General features: G+C 38.7%; 3 protein-coding genes across 3 annotated transcripts; all 3 read left to right on the top strand.

Annotated features, from left to right (window-relative positions):
* Window positions 1–3,664: 3,664 nt before the first annotated feature.
* LOC118325584 (natterin-3-like) lies at window positions 3,665–8,093 on the top strand. The gene is made up of 2 exons (XM_035658303.1): window positions 3,665–3,932; window positions 7,002–8,093. The coding sequence occupies exons 1-2, from the start codon at window positions 3,665–3,667 to the stop codon at window positions 8,090–8,092; spliced, it is 1,359 nt and encodes a 452-aa protein (XP_035514196.1). The 3' UTR covers window position 8,093.
* A 1,971-nt stretch (window positions 8,094–10,064) lies between these two features.
* LOC118325583 (natterin-3-like) lies at window positions 10,065–14,142 on the top strand. The gene is made up of 3 exons (XM_035658302.1): window positions 10,065–10,079; window positions 12,781–12,874; window positions 13,040–14,142. Exons 1-3 carry the CDS (start codon window positions 10,065–10,067, stop codon window positions 14,125–14,127), a joined length of 1,197 nt encoding a protein of 398 aa, XP_035514195.1. The 3' UTR covers window positions 14,128–14,142.
* A 3,712-nt stretch (window positions 14,143–17,854) lies between these two features.
* On the top strand, window positions 17,855–19,173 carry LOC118326022 (natterin-3-like). The gene is made up of 2 exons (XM_035658905.1): window positions 17,855–17,967; window positions 18,083–19,173. Exons 1-2 carry the CDS (start codon window positions 17,856–17,858, stop codon window positions 19,171–19,173), a joined length of 1,203 nt encoding a protein of 400 aa, XP_035514798.1. The 5' UTR covers window position 17,855.
* The last annotated feature ends 941 nt before the right edge of the window (window positions 19,174–20,114 follow it).

The following is a 20,114-nucleotide window of genomic DNA, read 5'->3' as shown; positions in this document are numbered from 1 at the left end:
AGTGGTAAGCACTGTCACCTCACAGCAAAAAGGTTGCAGAATTCTGACTGCAGAAGAGTGGTTGCTTTTCAGCTGTACTTCTGTACTTTCACTTTCCTTTTCACACTTTCTCACCAGGAACAAGGATATTGTGTTGGAAGAGATTAATATTTTACCATGCCGTGCCCTAAAGGTTATCACAGTATCATTTAAATCAATTCTAAAACTTTCAGGAAGAATGGAACTGTGTTTGAAATACAAACTTAAGTAGCTAAGCATGAATGAGCTGGCAATGTATTAATCAAGTAGCTGTTAGATCCTTATCTCTCTGTTTTCTTTAATTGGTTAACCATCTGAAACTTTATTCTATCTGGCTTTATCATATTAAAGAAAAGACTTGTTTTCTGTTATGGTTCCTTGTGGTCTACTGAAGGAACTAGTTTTCTAAACATTTGATTTATTATTTTATTTAAATATACAAAATACATATCAAATGTGTTACTTGTAGTTAACGTATTCATATTTATTTTCAAAGTCTACCACAGCCATACCTATACATATCAGGGGTGTAAAGGTACAAAATAATTCACAGTTAATCCTGGTTTGGGGTCAGAGTTTGATACATTTTCTGTACAGCTGCAAAAACAGAAAAAAATCTCACATTCTTTATTTTGAAAATATAAACATAATGGCTGTGCTGTACTGGCCACACAAACATTGGCGTATGGTCAATTGACAAAAAATAAAAATGATGCTCGATAAATTAAATACAATGATGAATAGTCCTCAGATTATCTAGAATTGCAGCGATAATACTCAATTGAATGCAATACTCTGCTTTTTGAAAGCTGAGTTAGTATTTACCAAGCATTAGTTGAATTAAAACATTCAAACTGATGAGTATTTTTTATTACATTTATTACATTTAATTTATTTTATTCAATAGAAATATAAATGCTATGTATTTTCTCCTCTTTTTTGCAGTGTTTCTCTCTGCGTTGTTTCTGTTTTTGATTTGTAGACATTTTAGTAGAAAAGAGATATGAGTAGTTCATATCTCCCATCCAGAGATGCTTAAGACAACTGACATCTAAATACACTGCTTGGAATAACAATTTATGTCTGGGGGTAATTTTTAATAAAAAAAAGTTTTAAATACTTTGTTATCCCTCAATTGAAAACTTTTAATTCTGTGTCTGAAGTCCATACTACAACACATTTTGAACTGGCCAATGTCATTTTATAATGTATATAACATAACATTTATTAAGGTACAACATTTTTGAAAAACACGTTGTAATTTCAATTATATTCGTCTTTCATCCAAAGTATCTGAAAGTAAGGGCTTTCAAATTCAGCAGTAACAAGAACTAGATGTCATCAAATATAAACATGCAAAAAACCCCACATAATGCTTTTTTCACCACATTTGCCGTACATAATGTGCAAGGCATGTGGACCTTTAGGTGCGGCTGAAGGAGATGTTGATGGAGATGCTGAATAAGATGTCAAGGACCCTTTCGGGGGTATAAAAGCCAGTCCCAACATTATGACCAGATAGTTGATGATTCAGATGATGACCACAGCATCTCTGATCACAGTTCAGAACATGGTCATATCCCATCAGACAGTAACAGCGCCTCTGAATGTCTCTCTGCCTCTGGCTACCAGGAGCGTTACAGCCCTGAGCCACAAGTTAGGAAAAACTTTAGGCACAAGAACTCTAGAGCTCGCTGTCATGGCGATATATGACTGTAAGCTAGCTCAGTGTACCTTACCTTTTTCTGCAGTTCATAGGCAAACTTGGATTTGTTAGCAACCACAGTAAACTATACAATAGTCAGAAAACCTACTGTCAGCTCAAAAACAAACCAAATATTGATTTGACACCACTGTTTGCAAATACACCTTGACTTGGTCCTTGATAGTATTTTTGATAAGATCACTGCAAACATTAGTTTAGGACACACCCCGTTATCACACACTCATGTCCTTATCTAACACAGTCCAAAAATTGATTTCATTTGTTTCACTTTCTCTCTGTATCTCACCAACAGTTTTACACCACTAACCTTTCTTTTCTCATTAACAGCAGAGTAACTGAGAAACACTGGTTATTTATGTTAGCCATAGCAATGCTTTTGTGATGTTTTATCTGGTTTTGTTTTGTAACTTGTTATCAATAAAGTTATCAATGAACTGCCCAGATGTTACTAAACGTGATCGAACTAACAAATGAACTCTTTCAGCTATGGACTATACACTCTTGCTCTCAGGATCACACATCAGGTGCAAAGGGCGGGATATATGTAGGGTCAAAGGGGACCTTAAAACATGAGCAAAGGGAAGCTAAGCAAGGACTGTTTAATTACTGTTAATGTTACTGTACTGATGTGTTTTTATTCAGGTTATGTTGTTGTGTTGTTGATATGATTAACGCAGGTTACTGTAGTATTTGTAGTCTTTTAAACTCCCTTTTAACGGCACCACTAATCTAAGAACACACACACACACACACCTAAATTTGGCCTAAATCTCAGCACACACATGAGAAGAGGGAAATCAAATCCTCCCGCTCCTCCATGCTCTTTGTCTCTCACCAACACGTGTTTCATGCTCAGCTCAAAGACAAAAGACAAACACCTTTTCTGGTGCGTAACCCCCCACGCACACACACACAGCTTTTCCTTTAGCTTAGTTCCTTTTAGGCCTGTCACGATAACAAACTTTGCTGGACGATAAATTGTCCCAGATGCGATAAACCGATAATATGTCGTTCGCGCAGACCGGCACATTTTCATCTACATAATCAATGATAATGAATAATGTTGCACAGGTACACCCCTTTTCAATCAATAACCTTTTATTCTCTAAAACAATATGTATATATCGGAACTAAAAGACATCCAAAAACAATACAATATACCAACTGGACTCTCCAGTCTCTCCCGTTACACCAAAAACCATCGCACTGGAATATAAAAACCAAGACACAACCCAACAAAACCAAATGACATACAAATGGATTAGACAAAAATTGCCCACTTTAAAAAATATTAAACCCATCTACGCTCAGGGCACAATAAAGAGCGACTAAACTTCCTTACCAGCGACCCAAGCCACCTGGCAGTAGGGAAGCCTTCCGTAAACGCAAAAAGTGGCAAAAGAGATGAATGCGGCAGGTTATGCCTATTATCGTCATATTGACAACTTTGGCTTCATTACGTCGACAGCGCTCATGGAACCTAGCTAGTCCCGGCGCCTCGCCCTGACGACCAGGTGGCCCAAGAGAGGACGATGCTGTCCGGCTTGCAAGTCCATCGTGAACAATCGTTCCTCCTCACCGCTCCTCTATCGACACCACTGGCCGCAGCAGCAGGAGGCTCGCTTCAAGCAGAAGACTCCTCTCAACGACAGATGCTCCACAAGACGCCCACAGCGCAAATCCATTCCTGCCTGTGGTGCATGCATCTCCCCTCACAACGCCCTCCTTGAGAGGTCAGTACAGCTACCCTTTTGAATTTGACTCAAACCATAGACAATCATCTTTTGCATTCTTTTTCACATTATTACCTGGTACATTCTCGACTTCGTATATATATCTATATAGTACTCAGTGACTTTCAGCACGACACTGAACACGATAATGTTCAAACAGCCCACAAGAGAGGGGACTTAAGGCAGAATGCACCACAACTTTCATCCAGCCGCGGTCAATCACACGTGCCTTCTCAACAAGGACGACGCGGAGGCGGGACGGAGGCAAGCGGCAGGGCGCGCCGCAGACACAACAGCGGACAGAGAAACGCGCGACGCGACTGCTCAGTCAAGCGCGGCGCTCTGGCCAACTGCGCGCGGAAAAACTCGCAAGAACAACAGTGTGGCGTGCTCTGAACCTCGTCAGCCGGAAAACAGCCTGTGGCGTGTCCAAACACCGCGCACATCCCCCATGGGTGCGATGCCCCTGGGGTCACCGATGCACCGGAGTGGTCATCCAGTCTCTTTGGTAGAGAGAGAGACGAGGAAAACAAACAAGCATGTAAATGGAAATTATCGAGCTCATTTTATTTATCGTTCGATTAATTGATTTATCGCTTATCGTGACAGGCCTAGTTCCTTTAAGTCAGATTGTGTATTGTGTATTTTACTCTGTTTTGCTTTTATTATTTCTTTAATAAATGCTTGTGTTTATACATGCTGGCCGAAGAGTGTGATTTATCATAGCACCTACATGTAGATTCATGGTCCCCAGAGGATGAATCCTAACGACGCTGGTGATCCCCTGACTTTTCCTTTAGGGCCTTTAGGTGGTTTTTTCGGTTTTGGTTTATAAAGTTGAATTTTGTCCAAATTAGTTAATGACTACACTAAGTACCTGCAAAACTAATGACATTCCTATTAGCTTCAGCTGTATTTTATGTTGAGTGCTGATTAGCAAATATTAGCATGCTAACAGGTTAAAGTAAGATGGTTAACATGGTAAACACTGTACCTGCTTAACATGATCATGTTAGCATGCTGGTCAGTTTGTCCTCCCAGCTTTTCAGGCGAGCTTCATTTCTACATGCAGTCTCATGCATCAGCAACCCAGTCTCACAACAGTCAGAGCATTTGGTTTGATTGAAATATTTGTTTAAAGTATTGATTGATTAACTGATATATACTTTCTGATATACGATCCGAAATCAGACTGTCAACCTTCCTTTCTCTGTCAGACTGTTGCTGCCCTCTGCTGTCTGCAAGTGTACATAGTGTCCTGATCATTTCAACCAAATAGAAATGGTGGCCAAGCAACAAGTTTCTTTATGCCAATAAGATTTCAGTGAGGCATCTTATAAGTTATTCATTGTTAGTTGTTGAAGAACTAAGTTTTGGGACTAAGATTTGAAACTTTTATATATACATATATGATTAGAAAACATGGGTAAATGTTACAAACTTCAAATCAAATCAAATCAAATGTATTTATAAAGCATACATAGAGTACATACAGCTCATAGGTACAGATAAACAACACATAGGCACCAGACAAAAAATCTGCCACATGTGGACTCCTGTAGAGAATATAAGTATGTTTTGAGCCTGGACTGTTGAGATGTTGTTCCACAGTCTAGGGGCAGCAATAGCAAAAGTGCGGTCACACCTGATCTCAAGTTTAGAAGCCAGAAGCCCTATGTCAGCCGAGTTGAACAACCTGGATGTAGAGTAAGGGGTTAAGAGGTCTGCAATATAGGAAGGGGGCAGCACATGAAGATTTATAAACAAATAGGAGAACCTTAAATTAAATTTTGAACCTTTCTGGCAGCCAGTGGAGAGAGGCCAGAATAGGGGTTATAGAGTGCCTCTTCCCAGTACCTGGCAGCAACGTTCTGGACCAGAACTTGTAAGTTACAAAGTTCAAAGCCTACGAGCTTATTGGAACATATCCAAATCAAATACTGTATGTGTACGTGAGTGAAAGCACTCTAAACACACAAACTAGACTGGACTACACTGGACTAATAGGAGTGAAGGCCTCCATAGAAGTCCACCCGCTGCATCTGTATATATAAAAGGCTCATTCTATGGTAATAAAACCACAACAATTGTTATTTTAGGTGATACACTAATGGAATTTGTATGATTAGCTAAAGTGTTACCGAAAACAAATGTTGAAACTTGTGTGAGTGATATGTGTGACTATGATGGTGAGTACATTTATCGCATTGTATTTAATTCCTGAAGTATTCTGTTTTGGTTTAAAACTTTTTTTTTGTTTAAAGGGAAAGGTATGTGAGGTTGTATAATAAGTATCAACAATACTGAATAAAACAACTTGTAAGATTTAGAATAATACTCTTTAAGTCCATTTTTGCTATAACATCAAGTACAACTTGCCAATATATAAAAAAGTACTTACCCCTAAAATTAACATTTGTGAAGATATTAAGTAAATGTCACTTAATTATATCTAAGTTATAAGTTATATTCATTTAAACTAATTAAGTAAAGTTTTTTTTCACAGGAATGTCGCCATCATCAAAATATTAAAGTAAATATTACATGTCTGTAATAATGATATAACTTCATGTCATGTTATGTTATTAAGTAAATAAGTAGATTTTTTTCTGTTTAAACATTTTCAGTTTCTTACTTGTATAACATTGTATTACTCAATTTTTATTAATTATTAATTATTTTAATGTTGCAAATGTTCTTTTGATAAATGTCGCCAAATCAATGTAATCATTTTCTGTAATACATTATCACTAAACTGCGATTATTTTCGCATTAAACCATCTTACAAACAACAACATAGTTATTAAAGACAACAGGTCCTGCAAAGTCCATCAAGTCTGCTTCTGTCTTGAACAGCTTCATAGTGTGTCAATAATGAAGCAAAAATGTGAATTAAGTTTACATGTGTTACATGTACTAATAAGTTTGGACTGTATTTGATCTCCAGATGAAGCCTCCAGCTTTGTTGTTGTTGCTCCTGTTGCCCCTGTCCTCGGCCAGACTTCAGGACATTGTGAAGAAAAGCTCACAGCACAAAAATTGTAATTTTGTTTGTCATTATGAATTTCTTCTTCAGTCATTATTTATATTTTTTTATTTATTATTTCATCACAGAAGTATACAGAGATAAAAACAGTATTTTTGTATTAGCTTGAAAACAGTCTTACTGCTAATGACAGCTGACACAAAATGATATTGTAGTTTTAGTGAGAGGCTGTACACTATCTGCTACTTGTCTGTTAATCCAATAGAAATTCCTTCAAACAATGCAACACTTATGTGTGGAAATATGTTGCATACCATATCAGTTAATGATGCTCCTGATACATGAGTGAGTACTCGTATTTTCTCAACAGCATGAAAGCATCATAATGCACATTGTTGACAAACAACAACCAAGGGATATGAGTTACTGCAAAATACACTTTAAACATTTCTCATAGAAGCAGTAAGAGCAGAAATTAGCATCCAGCAGACCGATGACACTAACATAATGTGGCTATGCCTTTTCCCTTCTTTAATAGTCTCCATGAACCCAGCTCCAGAGGACGGGATTCCTGAAATCACCTCTAAGAAAACAATGTCAGCAGATGAATTTTTTCCTTCTTCTGCTATGTTGAGACAGAGGAGACAGGCTCCTCCTTTCCCCTCATTTTGTAATAGTGCACACCTGAAATGGCTGCGCTGGAATGGTAGTCTCCCTAATGGATCTGTGGCGACTTTCAACAGTTATGCTGATCGCTATGACTACGTCTGCAAATTCACTTGTGAAGCCGGTTTCTACAACCCTAAACACGGTCCTTATTGCCACTACCCCTATGGAGACAAAGAGGTGAAAGGTGAACCATTTGATATCCTGGTGAACAAAGACAACTTCGAGATCTTGGAGTGGAAGGACGGTTCCTATGGTTCAGTGCCTGTACATTCACTCAGAACTTGTTTCGACAGAGACGTATATGTTGGTAAGAACAAGTACGGTCTTGGGAAGGTACATGTTAAGCATAAGGCCTTCTTCCTTCCCTGGAAAGGCAGTGAGTATTTTTACAAGAGCTACCAGGTCCTAACCTGTAACCAAGATGTATACAGTGAGCACATCTCGAACGTCCATTACAACATTAATAGTGCTAAAATCATCCAGTATCCTCCAGAGAGCATACGCAGCTTTGCCAGCACCAACAGTGGATCCAGTCCGGTGTTGACAACATCTACTGTCTCAGCGACAGTTCGGGTGGAGAAAAGGTGGGATATTGTCTCTTCAGTCATGGCCGGTATCAAGACGACATTCTCTGGAGGAATCCCTGGCATCATATCTGGAAGTGTAGATGTCACTGGTGAGGTATCATTCCAGTTCTCAGGTGGACACACCACTACAGAAGAGAACCAGCACTCTGTTTCTATAGAGCTGACCGTCCCACCAAAGCACACCTGCAAAGGCCATTTGGCGGGATATAAGACCCAGGCAAACATCCCTTTCACTGCACACCTCAGCCGCACTTACACAAACGGGCAGACCACGTGGACGTCTATCTCTGGGATGTACAATATCATTCAAATTGGACATATCCATGCTTACGTGGATAACTGTGAACCTGTACCTGCCTTAAATAATAATTGAAGAGGCACATAAAAGTATTTGGATTTTAACTATTTCTTCATTTTGTGTTTTTAAACTGTTTTCAAAACAACAAATTTATCACAAATTTGTATTTAATATCTTATTGTTACATAAAAAAGGCATTAGATGCAAGCTTAATCTGTGTCACAATCACTCAGCATGCATGTTACAGTCAATAACGGCAGCATTGCAGTTTTATTACATCAGTGTTGTTAGTGAAATATGTTCAAAGTGTCACTTGGACTGTCAGGTAGTGTTGTGTAGTAACAGGTAACGATTTGTCTCTGTGCATCAAGTGTAAGAAAGTACAAGAAATAATGAAAGTCAAATAAGAAAAAGAAAGAAAATTATGAGTGCTGAATGATCCAAATATTGTGTAATTGAGGTTTGGTGTGCAAGAATCCAAATATTCATGATAAGTAGACAAATGTATGTAGCATAATGACATTGAACAATATACAATAAAGCTCAACGTTCCCTTCTTTATTTTTATCTCAGGAAAACTTTCCCTTGTCAGCAGATGCATGTGCGAAACTCTGCACAATAAAGCTGAAACATCCAAGTGAAGTTACAATGAGAAAAGCAAATTTTTGGAGTGGCCAGCGTCATTTTATTATGTATGTACATACAAATTGTCAGTTGTCTTGTCCTGCAATCTGAATGCTGGTATACATGCCAATCATGGACGTTGTGTGGATCTCTCTGTTACCGTAAGTGTGGCTAAGGGTACTTTATGTTGCACCATATTGACTAAATTAAGATTTTAAACTCATCACTGTTGTACATTGTGCATTGCTCATTGTAGATCTGCTAGTTGATTATTGTCATTGATGGTCATAACCTGGTAGTAGTTCAATGTGTATAACTCTTCCAAGGCAGGAGGAAGGCCTATCCTGAGTAGACGCGTGATAACTGAATAATTGACTAAAGGACACAGGATTGGAGGGTAGAAATAATATTTTTTTTCTTCTTTTTTTCTTCTTTCAAGAAGCATTGTTTTTCTTTGTACATAATATTTTGTTTTTTCATGAAGAAGAATAAGTGAAGTAGTAGTTAAACATTTTGGAAATACAAAGTGTAATAGAGAGTATAATCACAATAATAATAATAATAATAATAATAATAATAATAATAATACCAACACTAATTATTCAATTCAGTGGAATCAAATTGTAGCTTAAGATGATAAAAAAAAACTCAACAGCTTTCAATTACTACTCATATGTTTGAACCATTGAGAGAAATCTTTTAGGTGGTTTTTATGTGGTGCAAATTTACCATTTGACCAATTCAACACTAAAGCGCCAGTGGTAATTAGTGGCAACGAGCATAGTTGCAGATTACAACCCACTTACTGCATGTAGGAGAAACTATGGTGGCCGTGAAATTTAGAGCCATAGTTTGGTTTGTCCTTTCCACGTGGCGTCTCAAAATTGTCATATTATCTTACATATAAGGTAACGAAAACATGATTCTCATTTTATTTTCTAACCTTTGAGGATTATATGCCATTAGGTCCGCCTAAATGTTGCACACTGGACCTTTAATGAACTTAAACCCTCCCGGTCATGGCTGGTGCTGCAGGAAGTCGATTGCAAAAAGTAACAAAAGCCAGGGCTGCAATACCATACTTGTCATGAAAATCATCTTTTCAAGAATTTATTGGGATATTCAGTCATTTGCAAATGGACCTCCCAACTATTAAGGCAAGCTTCATTTCTACATGCAGTCTCATGCATCCAATTTCACAACAGTCAGAGCATTTGGTCACCCTCACAGCAGCTAAAAAGTGCAAAATTCAATTAATTCAACTTAAATTAATAGTTTTAATTGGTTAATCCATAACACACATGTAGGATGCGAAACTCTGAACCTGAATGTCACTGTGTGACACAAAAACCCAATTTTGTTGCAAAATGACATTGTACATGTATACTGAATAATACAAAATAATACTGATAAAAAATCAGTCATGGACCACTGGACTGTAAGTAAGAATTTTTGGGGAAAATTACTTGCGAGCTACAACCAATTTTACTCCTCTATGGATAATGGAAGCTACCAGGATTTTGTTGTCTTAATTTCTCACTATTAGATCCTCAAACAGTTTTTAGAGGTTAATTTGTGACACATTAAAACAGAACTGTACCTTAAACTGAATTTAAACCCTTTTCACTCTATTAGACCCTTATTGACTTATATGTGTGTATATATTGCAAGTATAACATGACATTTATATCCAGCAGGTGGCACTGAAAGATCACAGGCCTCATCCAGCAGTGCAGTAAGGACAACGTGTATTGCATTGAACTATATATATAGAGGTATAGAGGTTGGAGTTTTTTTGGTTGAGTATTCCATAAAGGTTTGGTTCAATGTTAAAAGCATCATGATGACATTCAACTTTACATGGTTGATTAATCTTTATTAATCTATTGATCTTTATTTAATTTATGACTTGGATTTCTCAGTTTATTAGATGTTGTTTATAAAGACAGATGACATTTGACAAGCACAGTGCGTGATATACTGAAGGTCATTGATACTGTATGATAGTCTGGAAGACAGAACTAACTGATAAGTCGTTGCGTTATCAGTCTGGTTTTTTGTTTTACTTGTAAATAATCATGAATCTTATCCTGGATTTATCTGCACTCATTTTATAATGCTTCGTGAGATGAGCATAAACTGCAAATAGACTTCTTAAGATGCACATTTCATCACCATTATCTTGTTAAGCCCAGTCAAGGGCTACATTCAGAAAACTACAGACATCCACCTAGAAGCTGATCAGTAATATCAACCAACTGTGTGTGGTCTCCCTCCTGCTGCGATCTAGAGCCTTAAACTGCTCTCAGCTCAACAGCAGCTCAAATGCTTTGTTCATTGATCCTGGAGTTATTTTTGAGTTTACTTGCTCTAGGGACAAACTGTCATAACATTTTATCATTTAATTTGACAGCTAGAGCTAGGTGATTCAATATTATCTCCTATAAACTTGAATTGTTATCATTTTACAAAATTCTGTTGTTTGCATTTAACTTGAAATCATTAATTTTCTTATAAACTCTCCAAATTATTGTTACTGAAGATGGCGTTCCTTTCTTTTAAATTTCAATTTAAAACGACAGATTGTCCCCATAAATTCTGACTTCTCCCACCACTGCTATGCTGACAATATCCAGCCATTCTTGTCATTCCCTAACCTGACTCTCAGATGAAGGCATGCATCACTGCTTGTAGTATCTTATAGTGGATATCAAAGCACTGCCTAAAATTCTACTTGGACAGGACTTGGCCGGTGTTCTTCAGGGGAAAGGATGCCCCCCTAAGACCTGATTTCCATCACCAGTGATAATGCTGTGGTGGTGCCAACTCTTGTTTCTTTGGAAGGGATGCTCTTAAAAGTTTTGATGACACCTAGCTCTTGTTCCTACAGAGGTTGAATTTATACTGCAAGTCTATTTGGACTAAAGCATCCAAAGTGCTAAATTACTACAATGGAAAGGAATTAAGTCTTTAATAGTTACGGTAGAAAGACTTAGATAGTAATTGTTTATTGACATAAATCATAGGTTCAGATCAAGTCTAATTTTATATATTGACCAAAGTTCAATCCATGTACTACATTTAACTGGAATCCATTACTAAATGTTTGAAGAGAAAAGAATCTTTTGAGGTCAAATGAATCCCAAAGACACTGACAAGAGAGCCACCAGTCCTCCTCAGCTGTTCACAAACCTACTGCACCACTTTCTGTGTATTGATCCATGTCAGACGGAGTGAAAGTGCACAGTTTGCTTTATGGTTCAGCCATAAACCAGTATATATAAACCTGGAGGTGACTGTCTGTGGACTCAGCAGGGAGCGACTGTAAGGGTGAGTGCTGTTCAGTCAAACTCAGGACAATCACTGATGATCATGATCAAGTGACGATAAATTCTAGTAATCAATTTATATTAACTGGTTATAATGCTATTCTTGTATAATATTACTTTTTATCAAATGTTTCCTGGAGATCATTTCAATGTCTTTTGTTATTCAAAAACATTTTACTATACTTTACTATCTAATTAAAACAGGTCTAGCTCTTCTATATACTTCCTAATTGACCCACTGAGAATAAATAAAGTTACTGATTTTAACTGAATTGAAATTAAATAATCAAATAAGTAATTAAATATACATATTAATCAATACTTTTTGGTCAAAAAAGAATCCAAACCATTTACAAAAAACTGACAAGGATTCAAGGGTTTATTTCTTACATACATAAGTAATAGATATAGTGAAATGAAATGCACTGTGCTAAGAGAAAAAACGAATTAGATAAAAGACATAAAGAATAAAAGATAAAGATTAATTTACATTACAAGTGCAAATTTGTAATTAAGTTTGCTAAGTTTAGTCAAGTTAATTTAAGTTGTAAGTCATCTTGACACCGTACAGTCGATAAACAAGTCCATGTGGATGTTGAACCCTTACAGTAAACAGACAGCATGACTTCTTTAAACTTTTATATATATATATATTGATCATCTCAGAGTGTTGTGTCGTTTAACTGTAACGTCTCCTGATGTACACTGTAACAGAGATAGAGGTTGTAGATAACGTGTAACATGTTGAAAGACAGAGCTCATACTTGCACTTGCAACGTATTCATTTGAGATTTTGTGTTTCATCTCCAGATGAAGCTGTCAGCGTTGTTGCTACTGGCCCTGCTGGCTCTGTCCTCAGCCAGTCTGCAGGACATCGTGAAGAAGAGCTCACTGCACAGAAAAGGTAAGCATTTGATATTTTTGTATTGACATAAAGAGATACATATACAGATATCAGCTTTGAGTTTCTGAGTATCTGTTTTATATACCTAACCATGCAAGCTTTTTCAAATTTGATGAAAAGTGTGGTGTGTTTTAATATGTAAACTTGTCTGCCTCCTTTACACAGTCTCCTTACTGAACCCAGAGCTGGAGGACCTGGTGCCTGAACCGACTGGTAACAATGTGGTGTCGGCTCCTCTGACTCCTGCTGACTTGGAGCAGCAGCAAGATCAACCTGCCGCTTTCATTTTCGGTGATAACGTGAACCTGGAGTGGCTGACCTGGAATGGCTCTCTGCCCAACGGAGCCGTTGCAATCTACAACGGTTACACTGAGCGCACTGACTACATCTGCAAGTACAAGTGCGACGCCGGCTTCTACAACCCCAGCCTTGGCCCATACTGCCGCTACCCCTATGGAGACCGTGAGTACTATGCCCCCGAATTCGAGATCCTGGCCAACAAAGACAACTTTGAGTTCCTGGAGTGGAAGGAAGGTTCCTACGGTTCAGTGCCCCAGCATTCAGTCAGGACTTGTGCAGGTGTTGGCATATACGTTGGGAAGAACAAGTATGGCCTTGGGAAGGTTGTTCCTCAGTTTGAAGCTTTCTTCCTGCCTTGGGAAGGCGATGAGTATTGGTACAAGAAGTACCAGGTCCTGACCATCAACAAGGATGCCTACACCCAGCACATCACTGACGTCAAGTACAACATTGACGAGGTCGCCATCTTCCAGTATCCTCCTGAGACCATGCGCATCTCCGGTGTCACCAACAACGAATGCCAGACAGTGGTGAAGACAGTCACCATCTCAAAGACCACAGAGGTGGAGACCACCTGGAACATTGGCCGAAATACCATGCTGGGTATCACCGGCAGCATCACAGCTAAAATCCCCCTCATTGGCTCTGGGGGCATTGAGCTGAGCGGTGAGAAGACATTCCAGTTCTCCAGGGGAACCACCTTGGTGGAGTCACTCAGCCACTCCGTGTCCGTGGAACTCACAGTCCCACCAAACCACTCCTGCAGAGTCCGTATGGAGGGACGCAAGATCAAAGCTGACATTCCCTACACAGCCCGCCTCAGTCGCACGTACCGCGACGGAGAGACCCAGTGGACATCCATCTTCGGGACCTACGACGGAGTCCAGATCGGAGAAGTCCGGGCTGTGGTGGACCGCTGTGAACCTGTGGTTGATGCCAAGCCTTGCCCCTGAAAGAAGAAGAAAATATTTTTGTTTGTGATATTGAAAGCAAATTATGTGTCACAATAAAAACGTTGTGCAGTAAAATGAAAATATCTCTTGTGTCGACTGGTGTCTAGCACATAATACAGATAACATTTTACCATGAATGATTTTACATCCACAACATGCACAAACATCAGAGTAATTAAGTACATTTACCCAGTGCTCAGTATCTGCTAATTTACTTGAGAAATTCTCAAATCTTTGCAGATAAACATTTTCCACAAAGAATAAACAATACATATACATGCAATACATGCTAAATTGTAGGACATTTTAGTAAAGTTAAGAAAAAGTAATGAACAATGATTATTCACTGACAAACCAAACATATTAACTAATTTAATAGACAGCTGAGATAAAATAGTGGATATGTAGGACACTCAAACAGAGCTAGGTTTTACATACCCACAGGAGAATAAATCATATGTAGTTGCAGGGATTAAACAAAAACATGAAAAAAGGGAATTTGTAATAAAAAACAAAAAACAAAGAAAAGGTGAATAAATTATAAATGGATGGATTCACAGTAGGTCAAAGTTGTATTATAACTTATCATCAATATGAGTTATTTCTCAGGTCTAATAAATATTTGTAACGTTTTTGTCAGTCTATAGGTATTTTCATACACTAGAATATTCTGCTCTTCTTCAGGGATTGCTCAAATTATTGCAGTCTTGGGATTCTTTTGCAACTAAACCCACAAAGCCTTATTAATAAAGAGGAACTTGGGTCCAAATGTTTACCAGCCTGGTTTAAAATACTTTTTAGTTTGTGTTGGAAAATACTGTATGTGATCATTTTCCATTGGTATTCTTTACAAGTATAGCATGGCATCATCAGGTGCCTCAGCTTGAAATTAGCTGATGTTAGCATGCTAACCTAAGATGATGAACATGATAAGTATTAGGCCTGCTTGATATCGGTATGTTACTGTTGTCCATGTGACCATTTTAGCTTTAGGGCGTTAGCATTTATCCCAACACTGTGCCTAAGTACAGCCTCACAGAGCTGATAGAATGACTGTAGACTCTTTGTCTAGTTACTTTGTACAGTAGCACTAAATGTATTCTACAGTTTGTTTTTGTGGTTCACTTCATAGTATACATGCAGTGAATTAATAAAAGAAACTGTTTCATTGAATACAACAGTTATTTCCGTTGACTCTGCAAATCACACAAAAGACTTTTAGAGTTTGCATCTATGAGAAAAACCTGCCTTGTTTCACACATCCAACCAGTTTCTATAGTCTATAGCACTCTCTATATACCTCTGAATAACACGGAATCTTAATAACATGAAGTTCTTGCATTGCATGAATGACAAGTCCTTTCTCAGAATTAACACTCAGCTGAATGCTGAAGCAGCTGAAGGCAGTGACAGTGCAGTTTTGTCAGTGTAAAAGAACTTTACACAGCCTCCTTTCACACAGTCCTCCCCCAGACCGAAATAATAATAATAACTTTCTGTATCAAGGCCACACTAAGATGGCCATGGCCATCAGCGATTTTTAATGATGGGCTGTGCGTGCAGAACAATGAGTGGCTTTTCCTCCAGTTTAATCTTAGCAGGCAGCGACATTACGCAACAAGTACCTTCTTGATCAATGATCCACTATTACAGGGGATCTAATCACTGTGTTCCCAGCCTGAGCTTATCTAAACATACAGTATCTTGTCATCAGTGGAGAAAGAGCGCCGCAGCACTTTGGACATCATGCAATCCTCTATCGCCAGTAGATACGGGACGTTAAATCCAGGCAAATTTATTTATGAAGCACTTTTAACAGTCTCATCAAAGAGTAAATTCACAGAAAGAGGAGGAGGGAGCGCTGTTTTGTAAGCAAGGATCAATAAAGAATCCTGTTATCATTATCAGCACGAATACTCTTTTTATACTCCTCCAGAGCTGCAGGTAAATACTTTCAAGTCAAGGACAAAGTAGGTCAAAACAGCATGAAAACCCTCAGTATCTGGAGCTGGTTCTGGTTTAGCACGAAGACAACACAACAAAAATAAGATTCTTAACACACACTCATCTAATTATTTTGCATGTTTGTTCAGACAACCTAGCGTCTATAAATTAAGTTTAACTAAGTTGATAATTTTCAAGAAATCACACATGGCAGACAGGTTGGCAGGTAGAACCTGAAATCTGGCTTTTCAATCTGATGTCTCAACTTTACTGGAGTAAACTCAGCAACCCATATTTTACAAAGCATTGCTTCCAAAATGTTTGATGAATAACAGCCTTATTTTAAACTTAAACTAAATTGTAATGTGATTGTTTTTCTTAAACCATAACGGAACAAATATTGCTTAAAATAATGTGAAATCATGAAAATCAGCTAGTTTGGATGTAAATGGTTTTCACTGGGCAGCAAGAAAAGGTCCAACACAATGCACTAGCATGTAAAAAAATTTATAACAGACAGTAAATGTGATGGGTTTATTCAAATAGACACGTACATAACTGTATGCTACTATTGAACTTATCTACATTTTACTGTTGAGCCAATGCCTTGAGCTGTCTAATGGCTTATACAAAATTAGGGACACAGTTACAGGAATTAGGTCACAGTTTTGAATCCAGACCACACTGGGAAAGTTTGTTTCTTCTGTGTCCTTGAGCGAGGCACTGAAGCTGCCACTGACATCAGTGTATAGTGGTTGTACTGGTCAGCTCCCAATGAGAACACCACTAACTGGAGTCACACAGAATGTTGCTCAGGAATACCAAACGTGCTCAGTCAACCTCCCTAATATGAGTTTTAAACTTGTTAGAGAGAAATATTTCCCTTCAGAAGTCTCCTGTGTGGTTATTTTCTGCTTTGAGTCTGAACACTAACACATCAGATTCAAACTGAGCAGCAGGAGACAGTAAATGCTGGGTCAATGGACGAGAAGCTGCTGCAGCTCTCTCTCCTGTTTATTGCGGGCAATAAGTCTGCAGGGAGGTTTTAAAATCTCAGCACATGCTGCAGGCAGCGTCACTGCAGAAGGAATCTGTCGAGGTAAAAACTGCTTCTCTGTATCTGTATGAATCGCTGCTGTGGGCTCGTTTCTGATTAACAACAATCTGCATCTTTTCACTGTGTGATTTCTTTCCTGCAGTATATAAAATCGATTGACGATCAAAATCAACAATAAATGGATCTGAAATATTTGGATCTAAAATCATTTAGAACGTACTGTTTGTTTTTTCCTGTTCTTACTATTTTTTACTGGAAAAGAGGGCAACACTTAGCATGAAGTGGCATCCAATTAACAATGCTGGTGCCTTAATTATACATCTTGGTTGGCAGCTTCTTATTCACTTGTGGGGGTATTTTTATACTAATTTAATTAATATTTTTACATTTTGGTAATTGAGGTAACCCTAATTTTAACTGAGGAAGATGGACCCAAATTATTATATTTAATATATTTTTAGATATATTTGTTTGTATATATATATATATATATATATATATATAATTTACTGGTGTGTATATATAAGTTAGAATATGGACTTATAGCAGGAGACTTGCTAATTTCTTTCTCTAATAAAGTTATTGTTGATGAAAAATGTGTAAATCGGCTTCCAAAGGCACGCATTCAAGTGTTTATTACTTTTGTGGGGTTGATGAGTTTTGGCTTTGCTTTTTTGGTTTATACTAAATTCCCACTGATGCTAACATGCCGGTTGTGTGTGTCCAGATGAGGTGGAGTGTCGCTGTTGTCCTGGCAGTGCTGCAGCTCTGCAGCCCAGCGCTGCAGACTGACCCGCTGCTCTACATCTCCCAGCTGGACAACGGGCAAGAAATACCCAGTGAGTCATATCATAATAAAGTTTTATTTATTCTGACACTTAAAGAGAGTTGAATTAAAAGATTTACACCAAAACCTACTGTTCAAAGCCTGTTCTTTTCTGTCTTGTCATGTAGAGCCATGGCTTAACCCCATGCTGGAGGATGTTGTCCCTTCCCGGGAAGTCATCAAACCTACTACAGTTATAGATATCCCAGAAACTCAGAAGACCTCACACTCCCTCCCCATGTTTGGTGAACACACCAACCTCAAGTGGGTCACGTGGAACGGCTCCCTCCCGAATGGCGCAGTCGCCATATTCAACGGCTACACAGAGCGCACTGACTACGTGTGCAAAGTCAGCTGCGAGGCCGGCTTCTACACTCCCAGCAAAGGGCACTTCTGCCAATACCCGTTCGCCGACAGAGAGTATGCATCTTCCAAGTTTGAAGTGCTGGTCAACGTGGACCACTTTGAGTTCCTGCAGTGGGTTGAAGATTCGTACGGGTCAGTGCCCCATTACGCCATCAAAACCTGCCCTAACTCAGACATCTATGTTGGCAAAAACAAGTACGGTCTTGGCAAAGTGGTGACACAACATGAGGCCTTCTTCCTTCCCTGGGAGGGTGATGAGTACTGGTACAAGAGATACCACGTTCTTGCTATCAACAGAGACAGCTACAGCCAGCACATCTCTCACGTGGAGTATGCTATCGACCAGATGGAGCTGTTCCACCATCCTCCGGAGGCCCTGCAGCTCGCCAAAGTCACCAACCTGGAGTGCAGAAGTGTGGAGAAGACGGTGGTACTGGAGAAGACAAGTTCGGTGGAAAAGACCTGGGACATTGGCAGAGAGACCCGCAACGGCTCCGTCTCCACCATGAAGGCCAAAGTGCCCATCCTTGGCCCGGGAACCGTGGACTTCACCAAGGAGCAGACGGTGACCTTCTCAGAGGGAACCAGCATGGTGGAGTCCATGAGTCACTCGGTCTCTGTGCAGCTGCTGGTCTTACCGAACCACTCCTGCACCGTGAGGATGGAAGGCAGGAAGATGACGGCCGACATCCCCTTCACTGGCAGGCTGAGCAGGACCAACCACAACGGAGACACCCACTGGACGTACATCACGGGCACCTACGACGGCGTGAACGTCGGCGAGCTCAACGCTGTGGTGGAAAGATGTCAGCCAGTGACTGATGCTGTTCCATGCTCCCCAGCTCAAGACTGATGATCAGCCTGTTGAACAAACAGCTCAATAAGCAAATGTTAAAAATAAATGTTTCCAAATAAAGTACAGTTCAAATTTTCAAGGACTTTTTTTTGTCTTCCTTTAACTGAGATATTCTAGGCTAGTTACTGTCTACTATTATGATATATTATTATTATATATGTATTATTTTAGTTATTTTAAAGGATTCAATGATGAGTTCTTTCACTTACTACTTGTCTAGTTACAAGACTATATATATATTTTGTATCTCTTGAAGTACATTTGCTTTAAAAACTTTAAATATGTGGAGTCAATATTTCATAATTACACTGACTGTAAAAATATATTTCTATTGCACCTTTCAAAACCAGAAACAGAAAATAAATAAGATTTTTTTACAGGGAATTGTCAAATATAAAGAATTTAAACAAAATAAAATAGAAACAATATAAAACCATTAGTCTACTTAAGGTTCTTTATTACTTAGAAAACACTTCACTATAACCACCTTACCTTAACCATTTAACTATTATAGAATTTGATAGTAGTGTGTTATAGCCTCTTGATATACTCAAAGGTTTATATCACTCAGGTTAGAGGAGAACTAAGGACAGTAAATACATAAACTTGTATATTTGGAAAGGCCACCACCAAGGCTGGATTAGCAGCTGGGCTGAGCAGGCAACTGTTCACAGCCCCTCAGTAGGCTGATGTCCAGGTTCACTGTGTGGCAACTTTGGTAATTTAATTTATTGCATTTGTTTTATTAAGGCTGGTCTTACATTGATATAAACTGAAATGACAAAGGGGACATCTGAATTACCACCCAATCCTGAGGGGTCATCTCATAGACGAGCCCTACGTTTAAGGCCTTTATTATTTTAGTGTATATTGTACTGTAGCCTATTGGACCGTGGCAGAGAGGAGGATGTTGTCCAGGCTACAATCTATATTGGACA

The sequence above is a fragment of the Morone saxatilis genome, unplaced genomic scaffold (assembly GCF_004916995.1).
Source record: "Morone saxatilis isolate NCDOM2014 unplaced genomic scaffold, NCSU_SB_2.0 Contig16, whole genome shotgun sequence".
NCBI classification, from domain to species: Eukaryota; Metazoa; Chordata; class Actinopteri; family Moronidae; genus Morone; species Morone saxatilis.
This window is presented reverse-complemented; position numbering and strand designations above follow the sequence as displayed.